We start from the raw sequence: 27,146 nt of genomic DNA, 5'->3' as shown, positions 1-27,146 counted from the left end.
CAACATACATTTGTGTTTTAACAAGCCATTCATCTGTGGGGGAGCAACTGAATTTTGAATGTCGGATGGATAAACGTATTCATTAGGACAACCTCTCCGCTGGTTGACACACACACACACACACACACACACACACACACACACACACACACACACACACACACACACACACACACACACACACACACACACACACACACCACATCTTATGAGCACTTTGTCATGATCACAGCCAGAGCATCAGGCTTCCACCTGGGAGTAGCTAGCCTGCTCAGAAGCACACTTCAACCGGCAGAGCCATCTGGAGCCGGGGGGTGTGGGAGGAGCGGCGTGCTCGGGGTCCTGCGGGAGGCCGGCGCTCGCCTCGCTCTCCTTACCTTTTGTTTGACGGAACGAAGCCACGTGGCGACAGAGAGAAGATGAGGACAAAGGAGGTAGACGGTACTATTGTTGCTTTATCAAGAGCTTACACCTGTGTGTGTGACTGTGCGAGAGAGAGAGAGAGAAAGAGAGAGAGAGGAAGAGAGGTGTCTAAGTGTGTGTGTGGGGGGGGTATGAATTAGTGGGGGGGCTGTGATCATGCGATAGTCAAAGACCAATTATTTTAGCGAGCATCTTAAATGTTGCTGCGCTGCTCTGCCTGCAGAGAGGCCCCGCTGTCATGACCAGAGTCCTCGTCTCCAGATTAAGGTCATGTAAAGTAGTCATTACGGCAAAACGTGCTGTTCAGACACAAGAGGGAGGCTAATTCAGGCTAACTAAACTGTGCATGTGTGTATGCGTGTACAACACACAAATATTAACACTTGTACACACCCAAGCACAGAGTTAGGAGAACGCACAAGGACATGCACGCACACACACACACACACAAACACCCCTCGTGTGTTTTGTGTCAAGGCACCGTCGCAGTACAAAACATTAAAATAATCATTTTCGTACTCATCAATGACTTCCACCGTAGTGGTTAATTAAAAAAGAGTGATTAATTGAGGATAATGAAATGAGAGATGCAAGGAGACAATGTCACTAATAATAAATAATAAGGAATCAGCCTCATTCACACCACACATTACACATCAGACACACGCACACACACATGTACGCACGCGAACACACACACACACACACAAACATTGAATTAGAGCAGACTTGGTTTCAGCCAACAGTGTGATAATTAACAGGATAATAGGCCAGCGCTTAGTGTGTAAATCTCCCTCCTGGGCCGACAGCAGTGCAGCACCCAGAACAGCCAGGAGCTGGCCAGACTCTGGCTACATCTGCTACGCTCCTCATCTCTCTCTCTCCCGCTCTCTCTCTCTCTCTCTTGCACGCACGCACACAGACACCACAAAAGTATGCATACAAGTATCCGGGATTTTTATGTTCTTTTTGGTTTCTGAGATTTTTTGACGGTGATCACCTTTGAGCCTGCGTGTGTGTTTGTGTTTATTACTTGTGCACATACTTTTGCTGTGTGTGTGTGTGTGTGTGCGGCCCCTCCCTACAGGGCGGTGGAGGTGTAAGAGGGAGAACCAGGGGAAACAGCCCTGTTCTCCAGCTGATTTCCCAGGAGAGGTGGCTCTGGAGGCAGCTTGCTGTCTGTCAGCAGTCACCCCACAGACAGTTACAACACAACTGGGCTTTCAAGTCTATAAGTATTTCCCCACAATCACTAAACACACGGCCCAAAACTATTCTGAACCAAGACATTTACGCAGACAGGAGCGTCAACACAGCCAGTTGTTTTGTGTTTTTCTGTCATGTTTACATCCGGGCCTGTAAAGGAGAGCTAGCTGAGGTGGTGGAGGAACAGGGATTTATTCCTATTCATGCACTGCTCTCTTGTGGTCAGTCAACGCAATGACAACACTTCCTCATTGACAGCGCCCTGTTAAGTCCATGTCAAATGGCCTTTCATCAGAAGAGCCCCCTTCACCTTTAGAGCATAACTGTATGCATACAAAAGTCACATTTTCTATAATAAGTAATTTACCAAGAATCAACATTTCGTATCCCACAAACTGCTCAATGCTCCAAGCACACAGAGCTAGAAGATACAATATTGATAGAGGGCCCGTTCCCCTGACGATGAGGATGTCACTTCTCCCTCTGGGTGAGTTAGTGGAGCAGGGGCTGGTAATTAACCACTGATTGCATGGCCGTATATTTCTCTAATTATGGGCTCAACCCCCCCCCCCCCCCATGTCTGCCCCCCCGCCTGACACCCTCAGCTTTATTAATGACTTCCGCCACTGATTAATACGCCCAGGGGAAGAAAAAACACAGAATTTACTATTTACCTCAGGATTTACAACCTGCCGTGTGACGGAACGTAGGAGGAACAGAACCTGGATACTTTCAAGATATCTTAATCCCAAGTAATACTGTACACAAGAGCTAGAAACAAACGTTCCCAACTCCACTTCAGAAAAACGGGTTAATAAAATGTTCTCATTGAGATCCACCATGCCATTTGACAATCACTCCCATTCGTTCCCTGTGTGATAGTTTGGACAGACCTGAGCTAATGGCTGGTGCCAGGACACTTGTAGCCTGTGAGCTGGGACCTCGTACCCAGTGACTCATTCCTCCCCGTATTATAAAACTTAATTGCTGTTCGGTTGAGCTAAATAGGTGAGAGGGTCCATTTAATACCTAATTGATACATGATTAAGCGCAGGCAAACGGCCATCGTCGGGGGAATGTCACCTTCCCACAGGTTTTTATTATAAAGAAGTGGAGTGTCGGACTGGATAGCTCCTCCGAGGGGGAGATGGCAGATGTTGAGGGGTGAGAGAAGTTGAACTGAACTACTGAACTACAGTACCAGCGTGTCTTTCTACCAGGAACTCTCACCACTAGGAATGGTTAAAGGGATATTCTGGAATTTTTGAACTAGGGCCTAATTTTCGACTTACCTATGATGTTTTTGACTGATGGAGATCCTTTTCAGTTAATTCCATGCTGTAGATAGCTTTGGGTCGTTTTCCACCAATTTCCACTGGTGGCTAATGCTAGTGCAACCCTATTAAGTCACGTAAGCCTGTCCAAAAAACACCCCCAAACACCCAAAGCGCACCGAAAAACAAATTAAATATGAGTAAAGTCTCTCAGGGATTATTTTGTGTCTATTTACTATCTGTTTTGAATTCAAACTATCTTGTAATCTGTTCTGGTTTGTAGAATTTATATTTCTGCCTGTGAGTCGGCAGGCGGAGTAACACTGATCTGGCTAGAACATATTTAAGCAATTGACCACTCAAGGCAATGGGTTACACAGCATTTTACAACAGCTACGGGGCATTGTTAGAAAACCCCCGTAGCCTAAAACCCCCATAACGTTTGTAAAATCCTGTGTAACCCACTGCCTCGAGTGGTCAATTGCTTTTCTACAACGGTTACTACATATCTATATTCACAAAAACACACAATAATAGTAACATTCAATCATTTATTTACAGATCATTCTTATAATTTTAGTACTTACATAATCTTAGGCTATAGTTCTGAACTAAATGGTTGCCAGGCAACATAGGCTATCTCACCTATTTGGGTTGGCCTTGTTCACATAAGCCATAATTCGGGTGGTTCACGTTTGTTTGAATATTTCCAGCTATGGTACAGTTATTAAAACAGTTCTCCAGAGCACTCGTTTTTGCTGGTAGGGGTGTGGAAGTGTTGGAGTCGGACTGATGAGTGCGTTTTTGTAATAGGATATGAAAAAGGCAAGGTTGCTGCGAGTTATTGCTACGCAAAGCATAGTAGCCTACCGCTTGATCTTATCAATGGCCCCGTCAATGAGATTGACGGTGCATTAATACTAATTGTTATGCGGTCGCAGCCATGGGTTACAGAGTATTTTACCACGGCTGATAGCCAATCAGAATCAAGTATCCAAACTCTCTGTTGTAGAAAGAGTATTTTACAACGGCTGCTAGCCAATCAGAATCAAGTATCCAAACTCTCCGTTGTAGAAAATAATATACTGTAGGTCCCCAAACCAGAACAGATTACAAGATAGTTTGAATTCAAAAGGGATGGTAAATGGACACAAAAGAATCCCTGAGAGACTTTACTCATATTTAATTTGTTTTTGGCTGCGCTTTGGGTGTTTGGGGGTGTTTTTTGGACAGGCTAATGTGACTTTAGGGTTGCACTAGCATTAGCCACCAGTAGAAATTGGAACAACCCAAAGCTATCTACAGCATGGAATTAACTGAAAAGGATCTCCATCAGTCAAAAACACCATAGAAAATGAGGCCCTAGTTCAAAAGTTCCAGAATATCCCTTTAAGGCTGTTCTACCATGAACCCTCACCACTAGGAATGGTTAAAGCTGTTCTACCAGAAACCCTCACCACTAGGAATGGTTAAGGCTGTTCTACCAAGAACCCTCACCACTAGGAATGGTTAAGGCTGTTCTACCAAGAACCCTCACCACTAGGAATGGTTAAGGCTGTTCTACCAAGAACCGTCACCACTAGGAATGGTTAAGGCTGTTCTATCAGGAACCCTCACCACTAGGAATGGTTAAGGCTGTTCTACCAGGAACCCTCACCACTAGGAATGGTTAAGGCTGTTCTCTCTGTTTCACACAAGAATGAAATAAGCAAAGCTGGGGACCAGGGAGGACTGGAGTCAGCCTTCCCTTCCCAGCCATCGGCCTTCTGAGATTCAGCAAACCACTTCTAAAGCCAAGCCAGCAGCTGAGCCTTGCTTTTAGCAAGTAGATTGGGTTGGTTGTCTTCTGGTTTTCGTTTGTCTTACAGCTTGCTGAGCGTTGTTTTGCTCAAGCCAGCAGCTGAGCCCTGCTTTTAGCAAATAGATTGGTGGTTCTTATCCTCTTATTTTAATTCCGCAATTATTTTAACGAGTCTTGCGATGGCTCCACACCCTGCCGCCACTAACTGCTCGGGTTGCCTCCAGCGTAGCCAAATAATCTCAGAGTTGGAAGGTAGGATCTCTACCCTACACTCTATACATCAAGCCGAACATTTCCTGGACTCACTGCTACCCGACCCAGATGTCGGCGTCCAGCCTCCCACTGCTCCACCGTCGGCGGCATCCGGGGGTGGGGATGTGGATTTTGGCTTCCTCCTGAGTGAGGAATCCTGGCCCATACTCGGAGCCAGACCCAAGCTTTTAAGCTCCACTCCTTGGACCACTGTTAGGAGGAAACGAGGAAGGGAAACCTCCAGGGTCCTCTCCCAACCCTCCGACAACGACACCCTCCAGCTGAGGAATAGCTTTGCTCCGCTGGCCGAGCCTGTATCCAAGAGGTCCATGGATACTAGCAGCATCAGCTCCTCGGTCTGGCTCCCTGCTGCTGGGGCTCATTTCATACCCTGCTCTACTCAGTACCATACCCATACTCCGCAGCCCACCCACACCTCTGTGGTTGGTGAGCGGCATAATAGCCAGGCTAATCGGCCTGCTCCCCGGCCTGAGCCCAGTCCAGTCCACCGAGGGGACCCCCGGCTCCCACCCTCTGCCACTTGGCCTTCAGGTGTGAGGCAGCAAAGGAGGCCCCCTAAGCCCAGTGGGCCCGCCACTGATCCCGCCCCCCCATCTGTGCTCGTCATCGGATCATCTATGGTGCGCCATGTAGTGGTCCCGAAAGCCCAGACCTGCTGCTTCCCAGGAGCTAAGGTCTCGGACATCAGGACTGTTGTCCCATCACTCCTCGCGGATTATCCCCTGGCCTCATCCATCATCATCCATGTCGGAACAAATGACATCAAGCTCCAGCAGTCTGAGCGGCTGAAGGAGGATTTCAAGGCCCTGATCTCCACTGCTCAGGCGTCAGGAAATACCTGCATCATCTCTGGCCCGTTCTCCTCTCCCCGGTATGGTGATGCCAAATATAGTAGGATCCGTCAGCTCAACACCTCCCTTCATAGATAATTTCACCACTTTCTTGAACCGCTCGGACCTCTTCAGGGACGGCCTTCATCCTAGCAGGTCAGGTGCCCGTCTGCTCAGTATGAATATGGACCTGACGCTAAGATCTTCCAGCGTCTGATGTGGGGTTAGCCCGACCCGTCTCAACCACCCTACTGCCAAACATAAACCTCCTGTACCCACGGGTCGGGCTACACCAGCTCCATCTCACCAGCGCCCCATCACCATAGACCTTGATTCCCTGGCCCTCACTGAGACCTGGCATAGCGACGTTTATATTTCTATAAACGAATTTTGCCCACCTGAATATGCCATTCAGCGAATTATCTCCCACCGCACCCCTATTACCATAATGAAACAGTCAGGTGGATCTAATATGAAAAACCTGATATCCGTTCCAGTGAATATACCATCCAGGCCTACTAGTCAGGCGAGCCAGCCCTTTTCCCTGGAAGCTATTTCAATGGCGATCCTGAATGTCAGGTCCCTACCAAGCAAAACTTTTCTCATTAATGATCTTATATGTGAACGTAAATTAGACTATGTTCCTAACTGAAACCTGGCTAAATATAAATGGACCAGCAGCCCTCATTGAAGCCTCTCCTCCTAACTACAGCTTTTTTCAATCCATCAGAAGTGGGGGAAAAAGGTGGAGGAACAGCCACCATAGCTACAGATGCCCTCAGCTGCAGGACCATCTCCTTTGATGATTTCGCCTCTTTTGAATACCACACTATTGTCTTAAAATGCCAGCCCCCAGTTCTGGCAGTAACCGTGTATAGGCCTCCCAAACAATGTCCTGCCTTCTCTACAGAATTTTCAGAACTCCTGTCCATCATCCATACAAATGATGATAAGATTATCATCATTGGAGATTTCAACATACACGTAGACACTGAGGACTACAGTGGACTCGAAAGCTAGGGACTTTATCAACCTCCTAAACTCCATGGATTTTACCCAACATATCACTGAGCCAACCCACAACCGCGGCCACACCCTTGATCTAGTTATTACTAAGGGCCTGACTATCACTGTCTCCTCTATTAGTGACCTCGCTCTCTCCGACCATTTCTGTATCTTCTTCACTGCATTGGTTCCTAAAGTCAAAAGTAGTACTGAGCGCTTTATCAAGAAACGTTTTCTTACCTCCGCAGTAGCCGATAGTTTTAGAGAAATAATGACCACAAACAATTTATCAACTCCAGAAGTGGGGCCGTTTGGAACTATTGAAGACTTGGCAACCACCTTTAACACCAGAGTAAGGGCAGCCTTGGATTTTGTAGCACCTATTAAACTGAAAAGGATCACAACCAATAATAAAGCTCCATGGCGAAATGAGGAAACATATCAACTAAAGAGAACCTGCAGAAGTTCTGAGCGTATATGGCGAAAAACCAAGCTACAGGTCCACCATGATATTTTCAAAGAACATCTCTCTGCTTTTAATAAAGCAATAAGAAATGCAAGGAAAGACCACTTCTCAAAATGTATATCTATCAACCGAAATAATTCAAGAATGCTCTTCTCAACAATTGATAGCCTAATAAACCCTGCAGTAAAAACACCTGATAACCTGCTCTCTACCTCCAAATGTGAGGAATTTGCAGGTTACTTCAGAGATAAGATTATGAATATTAGGAGGAATATCACCCAGGAAAGGCCATGCATCCCGTTCACAGATCCTCTCCCTCCATGTAATGGACATATGAGCCTGTTTACACTGATGGACACAGAAATGTTGAGAAAAGTAGTATCCAAACTCAAATCCTCCACATGCCTGCTGGATCCCATCCCCACCGATTTTTTCAAAACTATTTTTGACTCTGTATCCTATGACATTTTATCCATTGTTAATGACTCCCTATCTACAGGTGTCTTCCCACCAATACTTAAAACTGCTTTGGTGAGACCCGTACTGAAGAAAAACAACTTAGACACTTCAGTTCTTAGCAATTTTAGACCAATCTCCAACCTTCCCTTTTTGAGTAAAATTCTGGAAAAAATTGTTTTCAAACAGATTAATGATTTCCTAGCTACAAGTTGTACCCTTGACCTTTTCCAGTCCGGCTTTCGTGCCCATCATAGCACAGAGACGGCATTAGTCAAAGTTGTAAATGACCTCAGAATTAATGCTGACGCCAAAGAGCTTTCTGTTCTCGTCCTCCTGGACCTGAGTGCAGCCTTTGATACTATAGATCATGCAATCCTCATTGAAAGACTGGAAAAGTGGGTTGGCCTCTCTGGTCCAGTCCTAAATTGGCTTAAGACCTATCTAACCGGTCGTGGTTTCTTTGTTGTCCTCGGTGAATATAGCTCAGGAAAGATCCCTATGACCTGTGGGGTGCCCCAAGGATCGATCCTAGGACCTCTACTCTTCAGCCTGTACATGCTGCCCCTTGGCAGTGTCATCAGGAGGCACAACATTAGCTACCATAGCTACGCAGATGATACCCAACTCTATATTTCCGTAACACCCAGAAACTACAGCTTGGTTGACTGCCTTGTCAAGTGTATTACAGATATAAATGTATGTCACATAATTTCCTCCAACTAAACCAGGACAAAACAGAAGAACTGATCATTGGAGAAAAAGCTGAAAGAGAGAAACTAGCTGCACACTTAAAAACTCCAATTGCCAGGCTAAAAACCTAGGTGTCATACTTGACTCAGATCTTAATTTCGAAAACCACATCAAGAATATTACAAAGACATCCTTTTACCACCTAAGGAACATTGCCAAGGAGCAACCCTTTCTCTCTCAGGCTGACACCGAAAGATTAATGCATGCTTTCATCACAAGCAGGCTGGACTACTGCAATGCTCTACTATCAGGCCTACCAAAGAAAGCAATCTCTAAGCTACAAATGATACAGAATGCTTTAGCACGAGTCCTCACTAAGACTAGATGAAGGGCACACATCACACCAGCCTTAAAATCACTACACTGGTTACCAGTCAACTCTAGAATAGACTTTAAAATACTATTACTAGTCTATAAATCTCTCCACAGTCACTCAACAGAATATATTTCAGACATGCTTGTTAAGTACATGCCCAACAGACCACTCAGATCCTCAGGTACTGAACTTTTAACAGTTCCAAAAGCCAGGACCAAGAAACACGGAGAGGCAGCTTTTAGTTTCTATGCCCCCAACCTCTGGAACACCCTACCGGAGTGCCTAAGAAGGGCCGAAACAACGGAGGTCTTCAAGCGAGACCTCAAGACGTACCTTTTCGACCTAGCCTACAATCACTAGCTAGGACCTTGAGACACAGAAAGGCAGCCTCAAACCTACCTGTGAATCCTCTGTATACATTGGTATTTATCCTGCTATGCACTGTATGTATATCAAGTAGTGTACAGAAGCTGGTTATCCTGAAACAGGCTTGTTCTGACTGTTGTGTTGCTTCAATGGCTCAGTGTGCTACTAACCGTTTTCTGCCTCCCCTAGTGCCTCTCTCTCTCCCTCCTATCCTCTAACCAGGTCCAGTGTCAGCTGTGGAGCTGTGGATATCGTAGTATTTAGTACACACACACACGTACACACAGACACACATCAGTCCACATCCGGCTTAGGCCTGGACCTGATGCTCTTAGCCTTTCTTTCTCTGAAAACTTAATTGAATGTAATTTATTGTTCTTTAAATGTTCTTAGCCATTAGACAAATATACTCCAGGAGCTTGCCCCAGGTTGCCTGTTTCAATATCTGTGTGGTCTGTATGGCTCTATGTGCTACTAACCCTGTTATGCCTTCCCTCTCCCTAGTGCCTCTCTCTCTCCCTCCTATCTTCTAACCAGGTCCAGTGGATGCCCCACTGTCACCAGCAGACCTCCCGGAGTCCGATAGATACCCCCGTGTCTGCTGTGGATGTCGTAGCATGTCCGTAGAATGTTCTCTCTCCTATGATGCTTTTTAACCTCTCTTACTCTGAAATGTAATTTAATGTAATGTATTGCTTTATAAATGTTCTTAGCCGGTAGACAAACATACTCCTGGAGCTTGCTCGATCGCCTTGTTGAGAGGGGCCAGGGAAGAATTTTTACAGCTCACTTATCTAGCCCCCGGGTGATTACTGTTTTTTGCTTCCCTCTGGAATATGTAGAGAGTGGTTCGTATGCCCACCTCCCTTGTTCTCTGTAAAGCGCATTGTGTTGCCTCTGGGTATGAAATGCGCTATACAAATAAAGCTTTGATTGATTGATTGATTGATTGATTGATTCCTTCCATGTTATTCAGTCATGGTGAGAGGAGGCAGTGTTCTATACGGTCTTCAGTGCAGTCTTACCGTCCTGGAAGACTCGCTCCACATTGAGGCCATAGGTGGCGCACGTTTCGTAGTAGGTGCATCGCTTCAGGTCGTTGGACAGCTTGCGCGCTCGCGTGTCATCGATGACACGTGGGTTGGCTGAGCTGATGGCATCTGAAGACATGAGACACACATACAGAGTTTGAGGTGATAGACAATATTATTTGGCACCCTCTAGTGTTCAGATGTGTTTATTTTCATTATTTAGAATCTTCTCATTTACAAGTAAGCCTTTTTATTACATAGTAAATAATATACAAATACCTTTAAAAAAATAATTATAATAATTATATACACATTCATATAATTTACAATAACAATTAACGCCAGTATTATTATTATTATAATTTACTAAATAAGTACAAACATCAGTGTGCATTGTGTGTGTCTTGTTTTGCATATGTTGCATTGAAAGCAAATTACTATAATTCTGTTAAAGGCCCCAGTTTGTGAAATCCATGATTTGTATTTCGGCGTGAAATTATCAGACCAAAATGTGATTACAAAATGTGGGCGCGAATTTTTCCTGCGGCGCGGCGAGTTTACATAGAAAGTCAATACAATTCGCGCGAACTGGTGCGGCGGGAGGCGCGAATCGCCGAACCCGGCGGCGCCGCAGCCAGGATTCGGCGTGCGGCGGCCAGGATTTCGCCACGCGCCGACATTCGCAAAAGTTTTTTTTTTTTTAACTTTCTGCAGCGGATTCGCGCGGCAACCCATTGATCCCGCGGTGAGATAGGGCGAACTGGGCGGCGTGAATTTTCTCGCCGCGCCCGGTGTGAACACAGCATTACTCTCATCTTCCTGGTCAATCCCAAAGTTTCAAACGGGTGTGGTTTAGAGAAGAGGGTCTAACTAACATCACTTTGTACTGTTGATTTAGAGAGGCCAGTAAGATCATTTTGTTTGTACTGTAACCATCCCCATGTGGAAGCTACCGAGCTGGTGTTGACATTAGGACATTTGGATAGCAGCAGCATCAAGACACAGGAGACATAGCAGCAAAGAAATACCTCCAAAGCGTGTAACCACTGTAGTCTAACAGTTATAGTATGATAGCAGTCCCATTGTTGACTAAAAATCTATGTCTATCTACGAGTGTGTGTGCGTGAGTTTACATGGAGCCAATTGAAAACAGCCAAGGCTCCAGGAGAGGATAATATCAATCAAAGCTGAGACAAGCCCCCAAACTCCACGCAATCTGCAAGCTAGATTAATAGGTTTAGTGTGTGTTCCTTTTATTTTTATTATTTAACCTTTGCTTAATCAGAAGGTCCTGTTGAGAATCTCTTTTCCAAGGGAGCCCTGGCCAAGACAGGCTGCAGCATCATTAAAACAGTTACAGACAGACAACGCAACTAGAAATTAAACAAGAACGTGGCAACGAGCTTAACCAGTTCTTCTTTAACAGGTTCGACACAGCCCCCACCCCCACTCTTGTGAGGGTAGAAGGCAGCCCAACACCCTCGCCACTGCCCCCTTCTTCCCCTGTGTAATTAGTAGACAGCCCAATGCCTCAGCCCCTGCCCCTCTCCTTCCTCTCTACCCCCACCAGACATTCATCTCAGAGAGAGTCAGGTAAGGGGTGAACTCCAAAGGCTACGAATCAAAAAGGCCTCTGGCCCTTACGGAATTAGCCCCAGGGTGCTTAAGGAGTGTGCGAGACAGCTGTCTGGCTTGTTCCAACACCTATTCAACCTCTCCCTGAGGTTGAAGAAGGTGCCACAGTTGTGGAAGACCTCCTGCATCGTTCTGGTGCCAAAAAAAGCACATCCCAGCGTCTTCAATGACTACAGGCCAGTGGTGCTGACATCTCATGTCATGAAGGTATTTGAGAGACTGGTTCTGCAGCGCTTGAGGCCCATGGTGAGCGACTTCCTGGACCCGCTGCAGTTTGCTAACCAAGCCCGAATCAGCGTGGACGATGCCATCATCTACCTACTCCACAGAGCCAGCTCACATCTGGAGGGGCCAGGAAGCTCAGTAAGAGTCATGTTCTTTGACTTTTCCAGTGCTTTCAACACAAACTGTCCCCTGAAGCTGGCGGAGAAGCTTCTCGCTATGCGGGTAGACCACGGGTACTGCACCGTCTGCAGGGTTGCCTGTCAGACGTGGTGATAAGCAACACGGGTGCCACCCAAGTCACCTGTCACCTTTCCTGTTCACATTCTACATCTCCAGCTCTGTTGTGGGGCAACAACTGTGGTAGAGAGGAGGATGAGTCTATTCTATTCCTACCACTAACTGAAGTCTATTCTATTCCTACCCCTCCCTTCCCATGAGCTGTGGCAGATGGAGAGCACTTTCATTTCATTCTTTGTTATGCTTATTGTCTACTATGAAAGAAAGAAAGAAAGGTATGTAAGTATCCATGCATCCATCCATCCATCCATCCATCCAAAGTATCCATGCATCCATCCATCCATCCATCCATCCATCCATCCATCCATCCATCCATCCATCCATCCATCCATCCATCCATCCATCCATCCATCCAAACTAACACATTTCCCTGATCTTAACTGTAGCACTTCCAAATGCCCAGTAGGTGGCAGAAGGATTCAGAAGGTGATTTCTGCTGTAGGAAGCACTTCACACAGCACAGCATCTCCCATTCAACCATACAGTACAGGCTGTAAGTGAGTATGTGTTTGTGAACTTTTTGTGTGTGCGTGTGTGTGCGTCCTTGCGTGTGGCTCACCTTGGGTTCCCACCAGTACCAGAGGCACCTCTGCGGTGTTGCGGTAGTTGGCCATGCGGCTGTAGTAGTGGTAGACCGTCTGAAAGCTGATCTCATCTTCCAGACTGAACACAAAGATGACCGCGTCCACCCACAGTGCAAACTGAGGAGAAGATACGTTCGAGTAATGAAAGCAGGAAAGGGGTGGTGAGAAGGAGAGAGTTGGAGAAATGTATAGCAATCCACACACATATGTGAGTGTGCCATACCAACCTGTGCCTCCGGAGGGCCCCCTTCATCTCTGATGAGGAGTAGGTGGCTCTGCCCATCCACCACTATTTCCTTCTTAAAACGACCCCCTGCAAGAATGCAAAAAGCACACGTGTGAGACAGAGCAGAGGCGCTGGGAAGAAAGGGCAGGATATCCAAAAACAGAACCAGAATTTATGACCGGACCAATTTATAGATTATTCCAGATATAGGCTACACACTTTCCTTTGATGATATTAAGCTGGTCAGTTAATATACAGTATATAAACAATTGAGTAATATATATAAACAACTGAGTTAGACATACCAGAATGATTAAGTATACATAAAAGCAAGTCAGAAAAAAAAAAATGGATGGGAAAAGCAAGTCACAGTTTTTACGTGAAATGAACAGATTGAAAAAGAGCACTTCGTTCGAAGGGCAAATGTGTAACAGAAAAATATGGGCAGTAAGCAATAATTAATATGGTGTTGTGTGACCATAGAATAGATTCAGGTCCAACTAGGCTGTAATAAATACTTTATACTGTAAAGATGGTAGGAGAAATGGCAGAATTCATGTCACCGCTGATGCACAAAAACTAGGCAAGCCCACTAACACACAGAAACCATAACCATGACGACATCAGTGATCCAGGATACGATGACCACTCACAGGTGAACAAGAGGAATGCTCCTCTACAGCTAACCACACACGAAGATGACAGGGAGGGTGTGTGCGTGTGTGTGTGTGTAGGTCTACTGTATGTTTTTAACACATTCCAGCACGTCATTCCTGGTCCACAACAATGACCATATTGTATCTGTGTTGCAAAGACCTGAAAGTCAGAGGCCCTAAAACCAACAAGCCTACAGTTACTAACCTACCAGAAACCAGCAAGCCTTACGGGCCTTCCCACTGAGCATTTGTGTCGCGCGGAAAATCACGCCTCCAATTCAAAACCAATGTTGAGCGGGTGCCGGAAAGGCGGGGTGAATGATCTTCAGATGGCGGGCGGAGCGCTCTGGCTAGGCGGCGCGTTGACGCGATGAAATTAGCATAAAATGGACCTCGATCCTATTTTATGGTAATTCCCGCGCGATGTCCAATCAGGAGAGGGTATTACAAGTTCATGTGGATTTTTGCTCTCCCCTCTGTATTGCATGTCCCTGCATTAGCATTGTTAAGTACCTGCCATCAAATCACGATTCTGTCAAATACATCGTTTCGAAAAAGTATTTATTTATCTAGGCATCTTAGTTTTACCAGTTTCATTATAGCGGAGCAGGTTATATTTGTTCGTATGTGGTATTTATTTTGTTCACAAGTTTGCCATTGTACAGCCAGGCTACAGAGCTTTTGTAGCCATAGCAGAGGAGCGGCCGGAACAGAGCGCTCCTGTTGCGGTACAGGAATTCGGCTAACACACTGTCGTCATGATGCTGTCCGCTGGCACTCCTCCCCTAGAAACGCCCACAAGCGTGGAAACCGCAGAGGGGACGCGTGATTTCAAATTCTCCAGTGGGGACGGCCCGTTAGCCTACACCTACTAACCTACTGGAAACCAAAAAGCCTACTAGTACACCTACTAACCTACTAGAAACCAACAAGCCTACACCTAACCTACTACTACAAAACCTACTAACCTACCAGAAAGCTCATTTGGGAGCAAAACCGTTAAAAAACGGTTCCACAGAACAGCATTGCCAAGACAGAGCTGGAGGGCTGTCACTGTGTCATGGAGCAGGGAGCATTACTGAGATTGTTAGTGAGAGGGTTAGGGTGAGAGAGACACAGGGAAGGAGAGAGAGAGAGAGAGAGAGAGAGAGAGAGAGAGAGGCGCATTACTGAGATCGTTAAGAGGATTAGGGGTGTGTGTGTGAGAGAGAGAGAGAGAGAGAGAGAGAGAGAGAGGAGTGAGAGGAGCATTACTGAGATCGTTAGAGGATTAGGGGTGAGAGAGCGAGACAGAGGGTTAGGAGTGAGAGAAAGAGAGAGGATTAGGGGTGTGTGTGTGTGTATGTGTGAGTGAGAAAGAGAGAGACAGAGGTAGGGGGGGGAGGCTTTTCTGACCCTTCATCTTAAGCCCTTTCCCTATCTGGCCTTCCTCTCATTACTGAGGACACTGTAGCTGTGGTCTGAGTAGCAAAACAAAGCTATATAGGACAGCGGCTTTGCAACTTGAGCTGCAGCATTTGTCTCACATTTCTCTTGCACTGACAGATAACGGACTCTGCATGTAGCAGTAAACGAGACTGAACGGAACAACATAGTGTGCTGTCTGTATCCTGCACCTACTGAGAGACTGGGCTGCAGTCTCACACCAACACACGCGTGATGAGCGCATCCACGGCCTCCCCCAAAACATCCTCTTTTGTTAGACCAGAGGACCCTCACAACACCGCATGTTTACCAATGGACAAACAGCTGCGGCCAAAGTGTCTAAGATGCTATAGAAGCTGTGCTCTCTATCTGGGGAATGAGCCGTGGTGGGGCTTGAGGTAAGAGGCCAAGTGGGTTTTCCATAATGACACAGTGGCTGTTTGTGCTGCTGTCATGAGGAAAAGGAAGAGGCTGGACTGGGCCACAGAACACTTCCCTGGTTATTTATAATCCCCCCCCCCCTCTCCTCCAGCTGCAGAGTTGTGGAAGGAAGCCCACGCCAATCAGTCTGAGAGGGGAGGTAGAACGGGGGGGCACACCCGCACACACATTACACTTTACACCACATGCCCACCCACTACCACTGCCGCCACCACGCACGCACGCACATGCGCACACACACAGCACCAGTCAAAGGTGAAGCCTGGTTGAAGCTGAAGTGTGGGTATTTTGGATCCTTTGGCCTCTCAGCTAATCTGCTCTTGAAGTCAGCAGCATGAAAGGTCCATGCGCGGCAAACACATTAAAGGAGTAGTAAAGGGAAATGCATGTTTAGCCCTGTTTTAAGGTTACTTATGATCATATACAATGGTTCAGATCAAAACGTTGACAAAACTAGCACTTTTGAGAAAGTCTGATAATTGCTCTACCACCGTTTTGGTCATACAATGGATGTGGGTGGGCACTGTGAAAAATCATTCAAAAAACATGTTAAACTCAATTTCAAAGACAAGAAACTCACCGAGGTGTTAGTTGGCGTTCTGACATATAATTCGTCATAAAGCAAGATTCTAGTTCATCTGGAAAGGCTTTTTTAAAAATATTTAGCATAGAACTATTTAGTCGCAGCACATACGTGTGTAAACTTCCGCTTGAAAGGATTCCGATCTCGCGCAATGCCTTGAAGTAGTTCCGCTTCCTGAATCCCCTCTGCGGATTTATCTACACATCTACAACGGTCGCGTCAATACAAGTCAATGGATTTCATAAAATTATCAATAAAACCATACTTTGCGGCGAATTTGATGTCAGAACACCAACGGACACCAATTACTCCCTTGGTGAGCTTCTTGTCTTTGAAATCGAGAGTTTAACATGTTTTTGAAAGATTTTTCAAGGTACCCACCCACATCCATTGTATGACCAAAACGGTGGTAGAGCAATTATCAGACTTTCTCAAAAGTGCTAGTTTTGTCAACGTTTTGATCTGAACCATTGTATATGATCATAAGTAACCTTAAAACAGGGCTAAACATGCATTTTCCCTTTACTACTCCTTTAAACCTTCAAACAGCCTGGTGCATTTACCTTCAAATCAGTGCCCACTCTTGATGGAGTGTATGCACTCAGAGACCACTTTATGAGGTAGACCCATCTAGTACAGGGTAAGACCCTCTTTATGAGGTAGACCTATCTAGTACAGGATAGGACCCTCTTTATGAGGTAGACCTATCTAGTACAGGGTCGGACTATCTTATGAGGTAGACCTATCTAGTACAGGGTAGGACTCTCTTTATGAGGTAGACCCATCTAGTACAGGGTAGGACCCTCTTTATGAGGTAGACCCATCTAGTACAGGGTAGGACCCTCTTTATGAGGTAGACCTATCTAGTACAGGGTAGGACCCTCTTTATGAGGTAGACCTATGGTATCTCGTATCGGGTAGGCCTGAGTTCTTCATGGCAGTATTGAACAAGGTGCCCTTCTGCACATTTGCACATGTGTGGTCTTTGTTAGCCTAAAGGCGTCTGGCCATTCTCCCCTGGCCTCTCTCATCAGGGACTGACGCTCACTGGAGGGCTTTTGTTTATTGCATAATTCTCTGTGAGCTCTAGAGGCTGTAGCGTGAAAATCCCAGGAGGACAGTTGGTCCTGAGATGTTAGAACCACCACGTCTGACACCAACCATCACACCACAGTCAAAGTCGCTTAGATCACGCATCTCTTGTCCATTCTAATGTTCGGTCAAACTGCTAAATCTCTTCACCATATCGACATGCTTTATATATTGAGTCAAACCAAAATGATTGGCAGTTTGGAGGAGCAGGCTGTTTGTGTCAGCGAGCAGGTGTACCTAGTAAAAGTGTCCACTGAGTGTATGGTTCTGCTGGACGCCTCAATCACACGCCTTTGCAGCTCTGATGCTGGACCTTACCTACTGAGTCAGCTGTGTGTGTGTGTGTGTGGTACAGTAGTGCTGATGATTGAAAACACCATAGGGGATGTGGGGAGCGATGGACTAAACCTACAGATGAAGAAAGACAGACAGCGAATAAATGGAGTGAAGAGCGCTTTGTGTGCATAACACACAGAAACAACTGGACTAGCCCCAGGTTGGACTAAAACTAATGACTGTTAACTTAGAAAAAGGCCTGGCTTGAGGCACTCAATTTAAAATAGCACTTTAACTAAATGTATTGTTCTTGAGCTAGCAGGAGAGATGACGAGAAACCTGAGCCATTGCCAAGACGCTAGTGCGCTATGGTTAGTCTCATTAGCATGGAGCAGGAAGACGCAGAATGAAAGACAGAGAAACAGAGAGGATAGTTACCTGCATCCACGTCAGCTAGTTACAAGTGCAGCCAAGATGAGAGAGAGAGAGAGAGAGAGAGAGAGAGAGAGAGAGAGAGAGATTGATAGAGAGAGAGAGAGGAAATAAAAAGCAAATCAAAGGGTGCAGGCCAGTTATGCATGCACAGTCACAATTAAACACTGCACAAGGTCACATCCAGAGAGAGGGAGGGAGAGAGTGAGAGGAGAGAATGGATACAGAAACAGAAAAATAGAGACGAAAGGAGAGCCAGAGAGAGAGAGAGAGGAGGGGGAAGACAGACAGAGGGGGAGAGAGACTAGAGCTACATAGAGAGGGGGGGGGGGGGAGGGGGAGAGAGAGAGGGGGGAGAGGGGGGGGGGACTAGAGCTACATAGAGAGAGAGGTGGGGGGAGAGACTAGAGCTACATAGAGAGCGGGGGGGAGAGAGAGAGAGAGAAGAGAGAGGGGGGACAGAGAGAGACTAGAGCTACATAGAGAGCGGGGGGGAAAGAGAGAGAGAGAGAAGAGAGAGGGGGGACAGAGAGAGACTAGAGCTACATAGAGAGAGGGGAGAGAAAGACTAGAGCTAAATTTATCAGGCAGGTCACTCAGTCAGGTCACTCAGGCCAAAGAAGGAAGCTCAGAGGTTGAGCTGTGTAAGAAGCTGTAAGGGGGCGTGGTGTTACCATGACAAAGTTCACATCATCATCATCATCATCAACATAATCCCATATTATTTGTGGTGATAAATAAAAACTAAAAGATACAGACATCATACCTAATGTCTAACTGTGGCAAAGTTCTTGTAAGCTTAAACATGAACTGTGTTTGGGTTAGAGTAGTTAAAAGGGGTGCCTAACTAAACTCACACACACACTAATAGTAGCCATTAGATAATGGCTAATGGGGATCCAAATAAACACGCACGCACGCACACACAACCTCACAAACTATTTAGGGGCCCCTGTAATTGCCCGAGTGGTGGGTTGTAAGAACGTAGCCATTCATACACTGAGGGACATGAGACCCACGAAAAAGAGGTTGACCTTTGTTTAACAAAGCCCTGATTTGAGCACTAATGCAAAATAATGTAAAGGAATGATATTGTATTCTAGTATTATATGCTCATTAATAAATAACCTAAAAACCTAGCATTCTGAGTGGCTGAGAAAATAGACGACCACAGCGTTTAGCCTCCATCCCATCTCAAGGCTCCAGTCTGTAGCCTAAGAATAGCGCTGGTTAGTGGCTTTGTGGTTCTGTGGCCAGTCATGGGGAGCAAGTATGCAAAACTCCAAATCAATCATCATGAGAATTTAGGGCCGAGATATTTTTAGCTAGACGTTTTTAAAACGACATAGTGTACATGATCAAACGTGACTTCTTTTTTTGTTTTTTGTAATGCTATTAAACACTTTTTCTTTTTTGAGGTGGAAACACTACTTCCTGGATGGGCGACGGTGCCGAGTATGTAGGCCTGCTGAGAGATCCAGGCTGCTGTTGACTCAACCTCGCGGCACACACTATTCTGCTCGCTTGAAATCGGCATATTGTGTTTCTCTTGGCAGGCCGCGTTATAATCGAGAGGCAAGGGAGCGAAAACACCCTGGTGACATTAGTTCTGGGCTGTTCCCATCGCTGGCCACCGGTATGTGACCTGCAGTTTGGAGCCAGCAGAGTGAGTCCCTTCGAGGAAGCTACGCAGCGAGAGGGCCAATCACAGAGCAGAGGGACCCTCCCTTTGACCTCTCTCTCCTTGCCCTGCCGCAGAAACACAACTGGTCTCACAGGCAGGCGGCAGCACAGGTGCGCAGTCACAGGCCTCCATCATTCACACATCCGTCAGTCTTGAAACCTTAAAAGGGCCATCTACAATATCTAATGGGTTTTCCACAGGCCTCTTCACGTGAGAACGCTAGTAAAAGTGCTGAAATATTAACGGAGGCCTTAAAAGCGAGACTTAGCTGGGAACAGCCCATGCCTGGGCGGGTGGCAGGGGCCCCTCGGAGGTTTCTAGAAGGGATGGGGAATATGGCCGTTTCTTTGGGGCCGTTCCTGTTCTGTGTTAATGCCGACCAAACACTTCCATTAGCAGGGTGCCGGGTGCTTGGCGTCCCCTCTGTTTGCCAGCTCTTCAAAGTCAGTGAGGATAACCAGACCAGGAAATGCAGCAGATGCAGCAGCATCTCTGAGACCACTGAGATCTCCTCAGGCTCAGCTTTGGCTGCGTGGGAAGAATTAGCTTTGGGACGAAGAGATTTACCGGTAAGAAAGCAAATAATAACCTCAAAAGCATCTGTGAAGATTACTCTGTGCTTGATTTGGCCACGGCCCTCAATCCTACTTCAGTTTAAATGCATCAAAAGGTACTCCAATGCTCCCTAACAGAACACTGGAAATATCACTTTGAACTACATAAAAACCCCTCTCAATAAACTTAATTTGTCCCTAGGGGGCAATCATAGCTGGAACGTGGGCCCTGTTAGATGTAAGCTCAGCAAACAGGTTGCCGTGTATTGTGTGGACTAGGTAACCCAACCATAGTGACACAGCCAGACTGTGGTGGGTGGGGCTTACCTTCAGGTGACTCCTCCTGCACGTACGTCCCAGTCAGGTACCTATGGACCAGGGCTGACTTCCCACTGGCCAAGTTACCCACAATGCCCTGAAGGAGGAAGAACGTCAACTCTGAGCAAGGAACACACTGGTTGGTTGTCTAGTCCACCTACTGTAGGAAAGCCTGAGAAGACAAGTTTATATGCCTCAGGCAGGATGCTGTACGACTGAGAACAGTGGAGTGTTTGACTCACTGAATCTCAACACGGGGGTTTGTGTATGTATAGGTTGTTGTTGTTGTTTTTTATGCATGCGTGCGTATCCAGTAAAGGACTGGGATTGGACAGTCGTCAACTGTTAAATACTAACCACTTTAAGTTCTGGTACCGATCGGCTCAGGGTCCATTCCTGGCTGTTCACAAAGGCGTCTGCAACGGAAAGGAAAAATGTCCGTCAGTCAGTTGCACACACACACACACATACACACACGCGCACACACACATGCGTGCGCGCGCACACACACACATACGCAGAGCTGCCAGAGGTAAGTAGGTGTCCTTCATATGTCACCACAACAAGTGAACCAATCTGTTCCTGCTCAGGAGGCCCATATCTAATGAATAGAGAAGTAGATCGACAGACAGCATCAAACGAGAAGGGGGGGGGGGGGGATTGTAGGCATGGAAAGACAGTCGGGCAGGAAAGAGAGTGTCTCATTAGGGATGACAGTTGAGTGACAGCATGCTGGGATACCATCAAAACAATGTCCCTCCGTGGCAGGAGGCCGTGTCTTTGGCAGAGCGTGTCAGCGAGAAGCACACTGATCTGCAGTCTACTGATCTGCAGTCTACAATGGCAAATCACACCAACAAGAACAGGGACAACAACAACAAAGAGAACAAACTGTGCCAAAGCACAATGACATTACAGATCTAGCTGTGTGTATGGCTGCAGGCTGTGGTTCTAAGGTACGAGGGACAAAGGAAGGACCCCAATATGGGGGTGTGTTCGTAAATCTGCTCGAAGTTCACCCGGAGTGCTCTCTGGTCGTTTTGGAAATTCAGAGCGCTCCGAGCTTCCCCGTTTGAAAATTCAGAGCACTGCGCTCTGGGAGCACTCAGAGCGTCCACTGGGTACTCTGACTGAAAAGACAGTTTGTCAGAAAAAACTGACCGTTCGTAAATTAACTGATTGCAGAGCTCTATGACGTTGAAACCCGAGCACTCTGAAATCAGAGCAGATTCTCAGAACGCATTACGAACGCACCCATGGAGACGCGCACAGGGTTCTGGAGACCTATGATAGCTGCACAGCGTGGCTGCCAGGGCCAGGTAGCTTGGCCCCACATGCAGGCCCAGGACCGCACTTCTTCATATTTAATCTGGGAGCAGCTGCTTAGCGACTGGCCGCCATCTTGGCTCTGTTCAGTCTCAGCGTGGCTCTGGCAGGGGACACTAGTGACGACAGAGTCAGAACGGATCCTTCAGAAGGATGAAGGTGACCAGTGAATATGGAGCATGTGGGAGTGGTTCAGTCCCATAGAGTTGAGCTCTGGAGCCTGGGTTATATGTGGAGTCCCAACCAACACTCAAGAGACAACTGTTTTTGCACTGCATCAGTGTCCATGAGCTCAATTTGCTGTTCATTTTACTACTGTGTGTGTGTGTGTGTGTGCACGTGCGTGTGCAAGCACGTGTCTTTAATGTGCGTGTGCGTGGGAGGAATAAACTCTATGGACTCCCTCTCCATCAATCCCAACCCCCCTCATTTCCCATGACCCCTTCACCTCTGCACTGGTTCTGGTACACAGACACTGGAGTCAGGCCCTCCACACACACACACTATCTCACACTCTCTCACACACACACACACACATGTGGTATGTGTGTGTGTGCTGTGTATGTCTGTGTGTGTATGTCTGTGTGTCTGTGTGTGTATGTCTGCGTGTGTCTGTCTGTGTCTGTGTGTGTGGTGTGTGTATGTCTGCGTGTGTATGTCTATGTGTGTGTGTGTACCCCAAGGGACAGTTTCTTTCTTACATCCAATCCTTCTTCCCCTAGCCGTCTTGTCTTGATACCGACATGACCCATATCTGCTGTCATCATTCTATTAAGGAGTCATCATCTTTCAGGGAACAATAAGAGGAATGAGAACCACCCCCCACAGCACTCCACACAGCCTGAGCCCTCTCTGCAAAAACACAAGCAGAAAAACTCCTTCCTAACGACACCTCCCAAAGTACTGCTTGTCTAAGAGGGCCTGGTCTAAGTAGGCCAGCAGGGCAGCCAGGAGCCAAGACTGAGTGCCAACACAAACATGTTCCATTTAGGTCTCCATTTGGATGTATGTTAGCGTTATTAATTCATCATGGCCAATCTGTGTCAGCCATTGACTGATGCAATTAGCAGTTAAGAGCTGCAAGCCAGGAGGTGCAGGATAGGGTATGCGCGGCCAACGCTGCTGATGGGAAGTCTTTAGACAAAAAAAAAACAGTTTTTGTCAGATTGGGTGTCACAGTCTTACACCTCCAGAATTTTGTAAGGTCGCAGATGCCGTCATAGCTTGTCACATCGTCCAATTGGTGGGCTGGTGCATAGTTACCATAAAGGCATAGTCTGATTGGTTGGCTGGAGCATAGTTACCATAAAGGCATAATCTGATTGGTTGGCTGGTGCACAGTTATCATGAAGGCATAGTCTGATTGGTTGGTTGGTGCATAGTTAACATAAAGATGAGCGTCAAACGCAGTGTTGCCCAAGTCACCATAAATATTTCACTCTGTCTACCACAATTTATTGTAAGGACTATTAAGAAAACATGGATTGGCTTTAAGAAGGAGATACATTTTGAGTGCCATATATGGGGCCTTCAGCACACGCACACACAAACGTGTTAGATATATATTCTAAACCAAAACTTCGCACTTTCTGTGAAATAAAACATGTTTATGGCACTGAGAACTATGTATAACATGTCGAAGAAAATACGGTCTCTGTGGTCTCAGATTAGAGTTGGGATACTTGGCCTACATTAGAGACAGACCGATATGTGGGCATAGCAGAACCAGGCCAGGTCCAGCCTGGCTTGTGTGTGTTGGCTGGCTTGTTTCTGTGTGGGACTGATAGGACGGTAATGTCTGATAAATAAAGATGGGTCTTGTCACCTGGACACATCAGTTCCAATGCTTCCAATGCTAATCCAGCACAATGAGAGCGGGATAGCCAGTAAGCTCATGGGCTCACAACAACTAGCAGCAGCTTCCATAACATCAATAGTAGCGGTCAGTGGCTAAAGCAGTTACACTGATGATTCCTGTAATGTTAGCCATTTTGCTGCAATGGGTTCAACTTTTGTTTCTGGAAAAAGGTCATTTACCTGCTGTTTTGCATTTCCCTTTAGGTGGTGAATAAGTATACGCAAGAATAGTGGGTTATTTGGACATCTACTAGGATCTTGATATTATATTGATGAAGATTGAAAGTAAAGGATTTGCCCTTAGAAGTAAATTGTAATTAAAATGGTTCTTAGCTAAGTAACCTAAGTGTAGGCAGACTTGAATGAATGTCATGAATGAACAATTGTAAACATAGTACTCAAGAGAATAGGTAATACTCAAGTCTTGATTGAAACTTTTCTTTAAAGCTTTATTAAACATACAGATGTACACATTAAAAGTAGCCATAAGTTGTTATTTTGCATGTGCGCTCAGGACATGTTGTGGTTGTGACCATCTTTGTAAAGAAGAGAGGCATGTAATGCACATGTATACAGTAGTGCAGAGTCAGTTGTCTATTGTATAGACAAGGTGTTCAATTGCTCAAAGGACCTATTTTAACAAATGCTGGGTTTTGAAGCCTCGGCGCTACCATTAAATAACTTATTTAGACGCGTTCTGTCCGAGTGAAATTATTTTTCCGAGGTAGACTTCTTCTGTGGTGGTGCTTTGAAGCTTCAACCCAGCATGTTAAAATAGACTTAGGTACAGAGGACAATGGAATTTGAGTGGAGATTGTCAAGGCTAGCCAGCTAACATTATGTTTTTGTTAGATATTGATAATTTTAGTAGCATAGCGTCGTCAACAGTCCTCGTTCTTTAGCCTGTCGACTGCAGTTGCCTGAGGTCCGATGGCTAGCTCCAGTCATTGGACTGCTGTTAGCCAGCAAATGTGAAAGTAAATGTAAGGATTCGATGTTGTATGATATTGTGTTTGTGTAACCCTAGTGTAACATTCGCCATGCTCTGGAAAACTATCTGATTCAGGATCGTAAATATAGGGCTGAATTCCGTCCATTTTGGTACTTGTAAACTGTTTCAGTATCGTAGCTACACTCTCTCACACTTTCGTTCTCAATGGAATGACATCACGGAGTGGGCGTGGAGGAGGGGCAGCTCAATTGCATAGGAAAAAAAAAACTCAATCCTGGCGATTTGGAGCGCAGCTCAAAATAGGCATATTTGGCTTGGTATAACACTCAATCTGAGTGGTATTTTCTGGTAAAATACTCAAATACATGTATTGGGGACCCCAAAGACTTATTTTAAATTGTTGAAAATTTGCATTTGCTCTCCTCTTTAAACATACACGGACATGGTAGCGTACTTACAACTTAAGTTTAAAAAGTGAAAGGAGGCTGAAGGCTGTTCTAGGCTCACATTATGTATTCACATTTGTTTTGTTGTTGCCTAAAAAGCGATCGAAAGTAAAAAGATTTGCCAAGGTTCGCTCAAAGAGGTTTAGTCTGGTTTAGTGAGAAAAAACATGAGCGCAAGGTCTTCCAGGATAACGCACGTGAGTGGTATCCAGCAGAAGTGGAGTAGGCTTGTTTTGCGCCGCCTTATATTCAAGCAATACACAGGTATGACGCTTCCAGGGATGTGATTGGCTAACCCATCTGTACACGTCATAATAAATTGCACGCAACATCAAAAATGGTCAGGAGTTGAGACACGTGATATGAGAAAAGGCGGTAAATCTTGCAGGGACAATGGAACAAAGGATGGTTATTCTAGGGCAGACGTGTCTAGGTGTGTCGACCTCCTGAAGAGAGGTCATCCTGTCATAAATGAGATTAGCACAGCTATGTGAAAGGTTGAGGGAGGTGGTGAAATTACAAGGGAGGTGGTGAAACTGAAACTACAATTTCTATGACACTTCCTATCCTCTCAACCTCCTGTATCCTCACTTCCTGTCTTCTCCTCACCTCCTGTATCCTCTCCTTGTCTCCTCTCCTGTCTATTCTCTCCTCACCTCCTTTCGTTATCTCCTCCTCACCTCTTGTCTCCTCCTCCTGTCTCCTCTCTTTCCGTCTCCTCTTCTCACCTCCTGTCTCCTCTCCTCACCTCCTGTCTTATTTCCTCACCTTCTGTATCCTCTCCTCCTGTCCAATTTCATCCTGTTGATTTTTCTGGAAAGGTCACTTCAAAATTAGTTTCATAGTGCCGTTCAAATTGCCACTTCATAAGAGCTACCGTTTGTTGGCATATTAACCACATAAGTTTTGGTGCTCGTTGGAGAGAGGATGAAGCCATATTTTTTTATCCATTCATCTGCATTGTCTATTTTCACTGTCGACTTTTCTTTCTATCTTTGAACATGCCAGCTACACTCGAAATAACTGGGGCTAAAACTAACGTCAGGCTAGCTACTAGCTAGTTAGCTGCAGACGGAACTAACGTTGGCTGCGCTGTCAACTCATCTGCGCTGTCAATTCATGTGACCCCAGTGTTGCCAGATCGGATTGACAATTTCCTGACCGCACAATACCATCAAAGGTAGCCCACATGGACGGAAAGCCCCCAAATCTGGCAACACTGCCAAGCAAACCCCTCAAATCAGAGGACATTCAAAGTGATTCTTGCAGGGGAGAAAGTGGAGAATTTTGACTCGTTGCATTGCAATGTCTCAGAAATAATACTATGAAAAGTAGGCCTATATTTTCTCCATCTGGAGACAGTTGTTCAGTCCTGATCCGAACCGGAGAATGGATGCCCTATGGTCTCAATGTGACAGTTTGCACGGAGGAGAGTTGGAAGGTCATATTTGTCATGGAAAAAGGGTAAGAAACCACACCTAATAATTAGGCTACTGCTATATTATTGTAACAGCGCAGTATTTATTTGGCATTAGGTTACGCATAGGCTAAGTTTCATAAAATTGTTTAGATAAAGACAGTTGAATCCAAAGACGTAGGCCTAGTCTTAATAGGCTAATGGAACATTACGCACAGGCTGTTGAACGGCATTCGATTAAGATCATGTAAATTTAGCTATAGGTAAATTTGAATCTGTTAAGTTTTGCAACATAAAAATATGTTCATCTAATCATTAACATGAATGTTTAATTAAGCAGAAATAATGCTATATATTAAGCAACTCCTATTTAAGATGCATGCCGCCTGCCTCTAGCTCCAGTTCATGGTTCTAATTCTTCAAGAGGGACACAATATGGAAAATAACTAACAGGGACTAATTAATTGCAGAAATATAATACCCAACTGTTCATTTTGACAGCCTAAGTGTTTAAAAAGTG

At 45.8% G+C, this 27,146-nt stretch overlaps 1 protein-coding gene across 2 annotated transcripts in view; it reads right to left on the bottom strand.

The window, feature by feature from the left end:
* Nucleotides 1-27,146, bottom strand: part of agap1 (ArfGAP with GTPase domain, ankyrin repeat and PH domain 1) — a 342,978-nt gene that overhangs the window by 137,713 nt on the left and 178,119 nt on the right. For both annotated transcript variants that reach the window (XM_084446818.1, XM_084446819.1), the window contains exons 2-6: nucleotides 20,986-21,044; nucleotides 20,638-20,725; nucleotides 13,169-13,254; nucleotides 12,917-13,058; nucleotides 10,195-10,329 (exon numbers count right to left, since the gene is read on the bottom strand). In XM_084446818.1, the coding sequence (XP_084302944.1) occupies nucleotides 10,195-10,329; nucleotides 12,917-13,058; nucleotides 13,169-13,254; nucleotides 20,638-20,725; nucleotides 20,986-21,044 (510 nt within the window). The remainder of the gene's footprint in view (nucleotides 1-10,194; nucleotides 10,330-12,916; nucleotides 13,059-13,168; nucleotides 13,255-20,637; nucleotides 20,726-20,985; nucleotides 21,045-27,146) is intronic.

The sequence above is a fragment of the Borostomias antarcticus genome (assembly GCF_949987555.1).
Source record: "Borostomias antarcticus genome assembly, chromosome: 12".
Classification (NCBI taxonomy): Eukaryota; Metazoa; Chordata; class Actinopteri; order Stomiiformes; family Stomiidae; genus Borostomias; species Borostomias antarcticus.
Note: the sequence above shows the minus strand (reverse complement) of the source record. Positions and strands in the feature narration are given on the sequence as shown.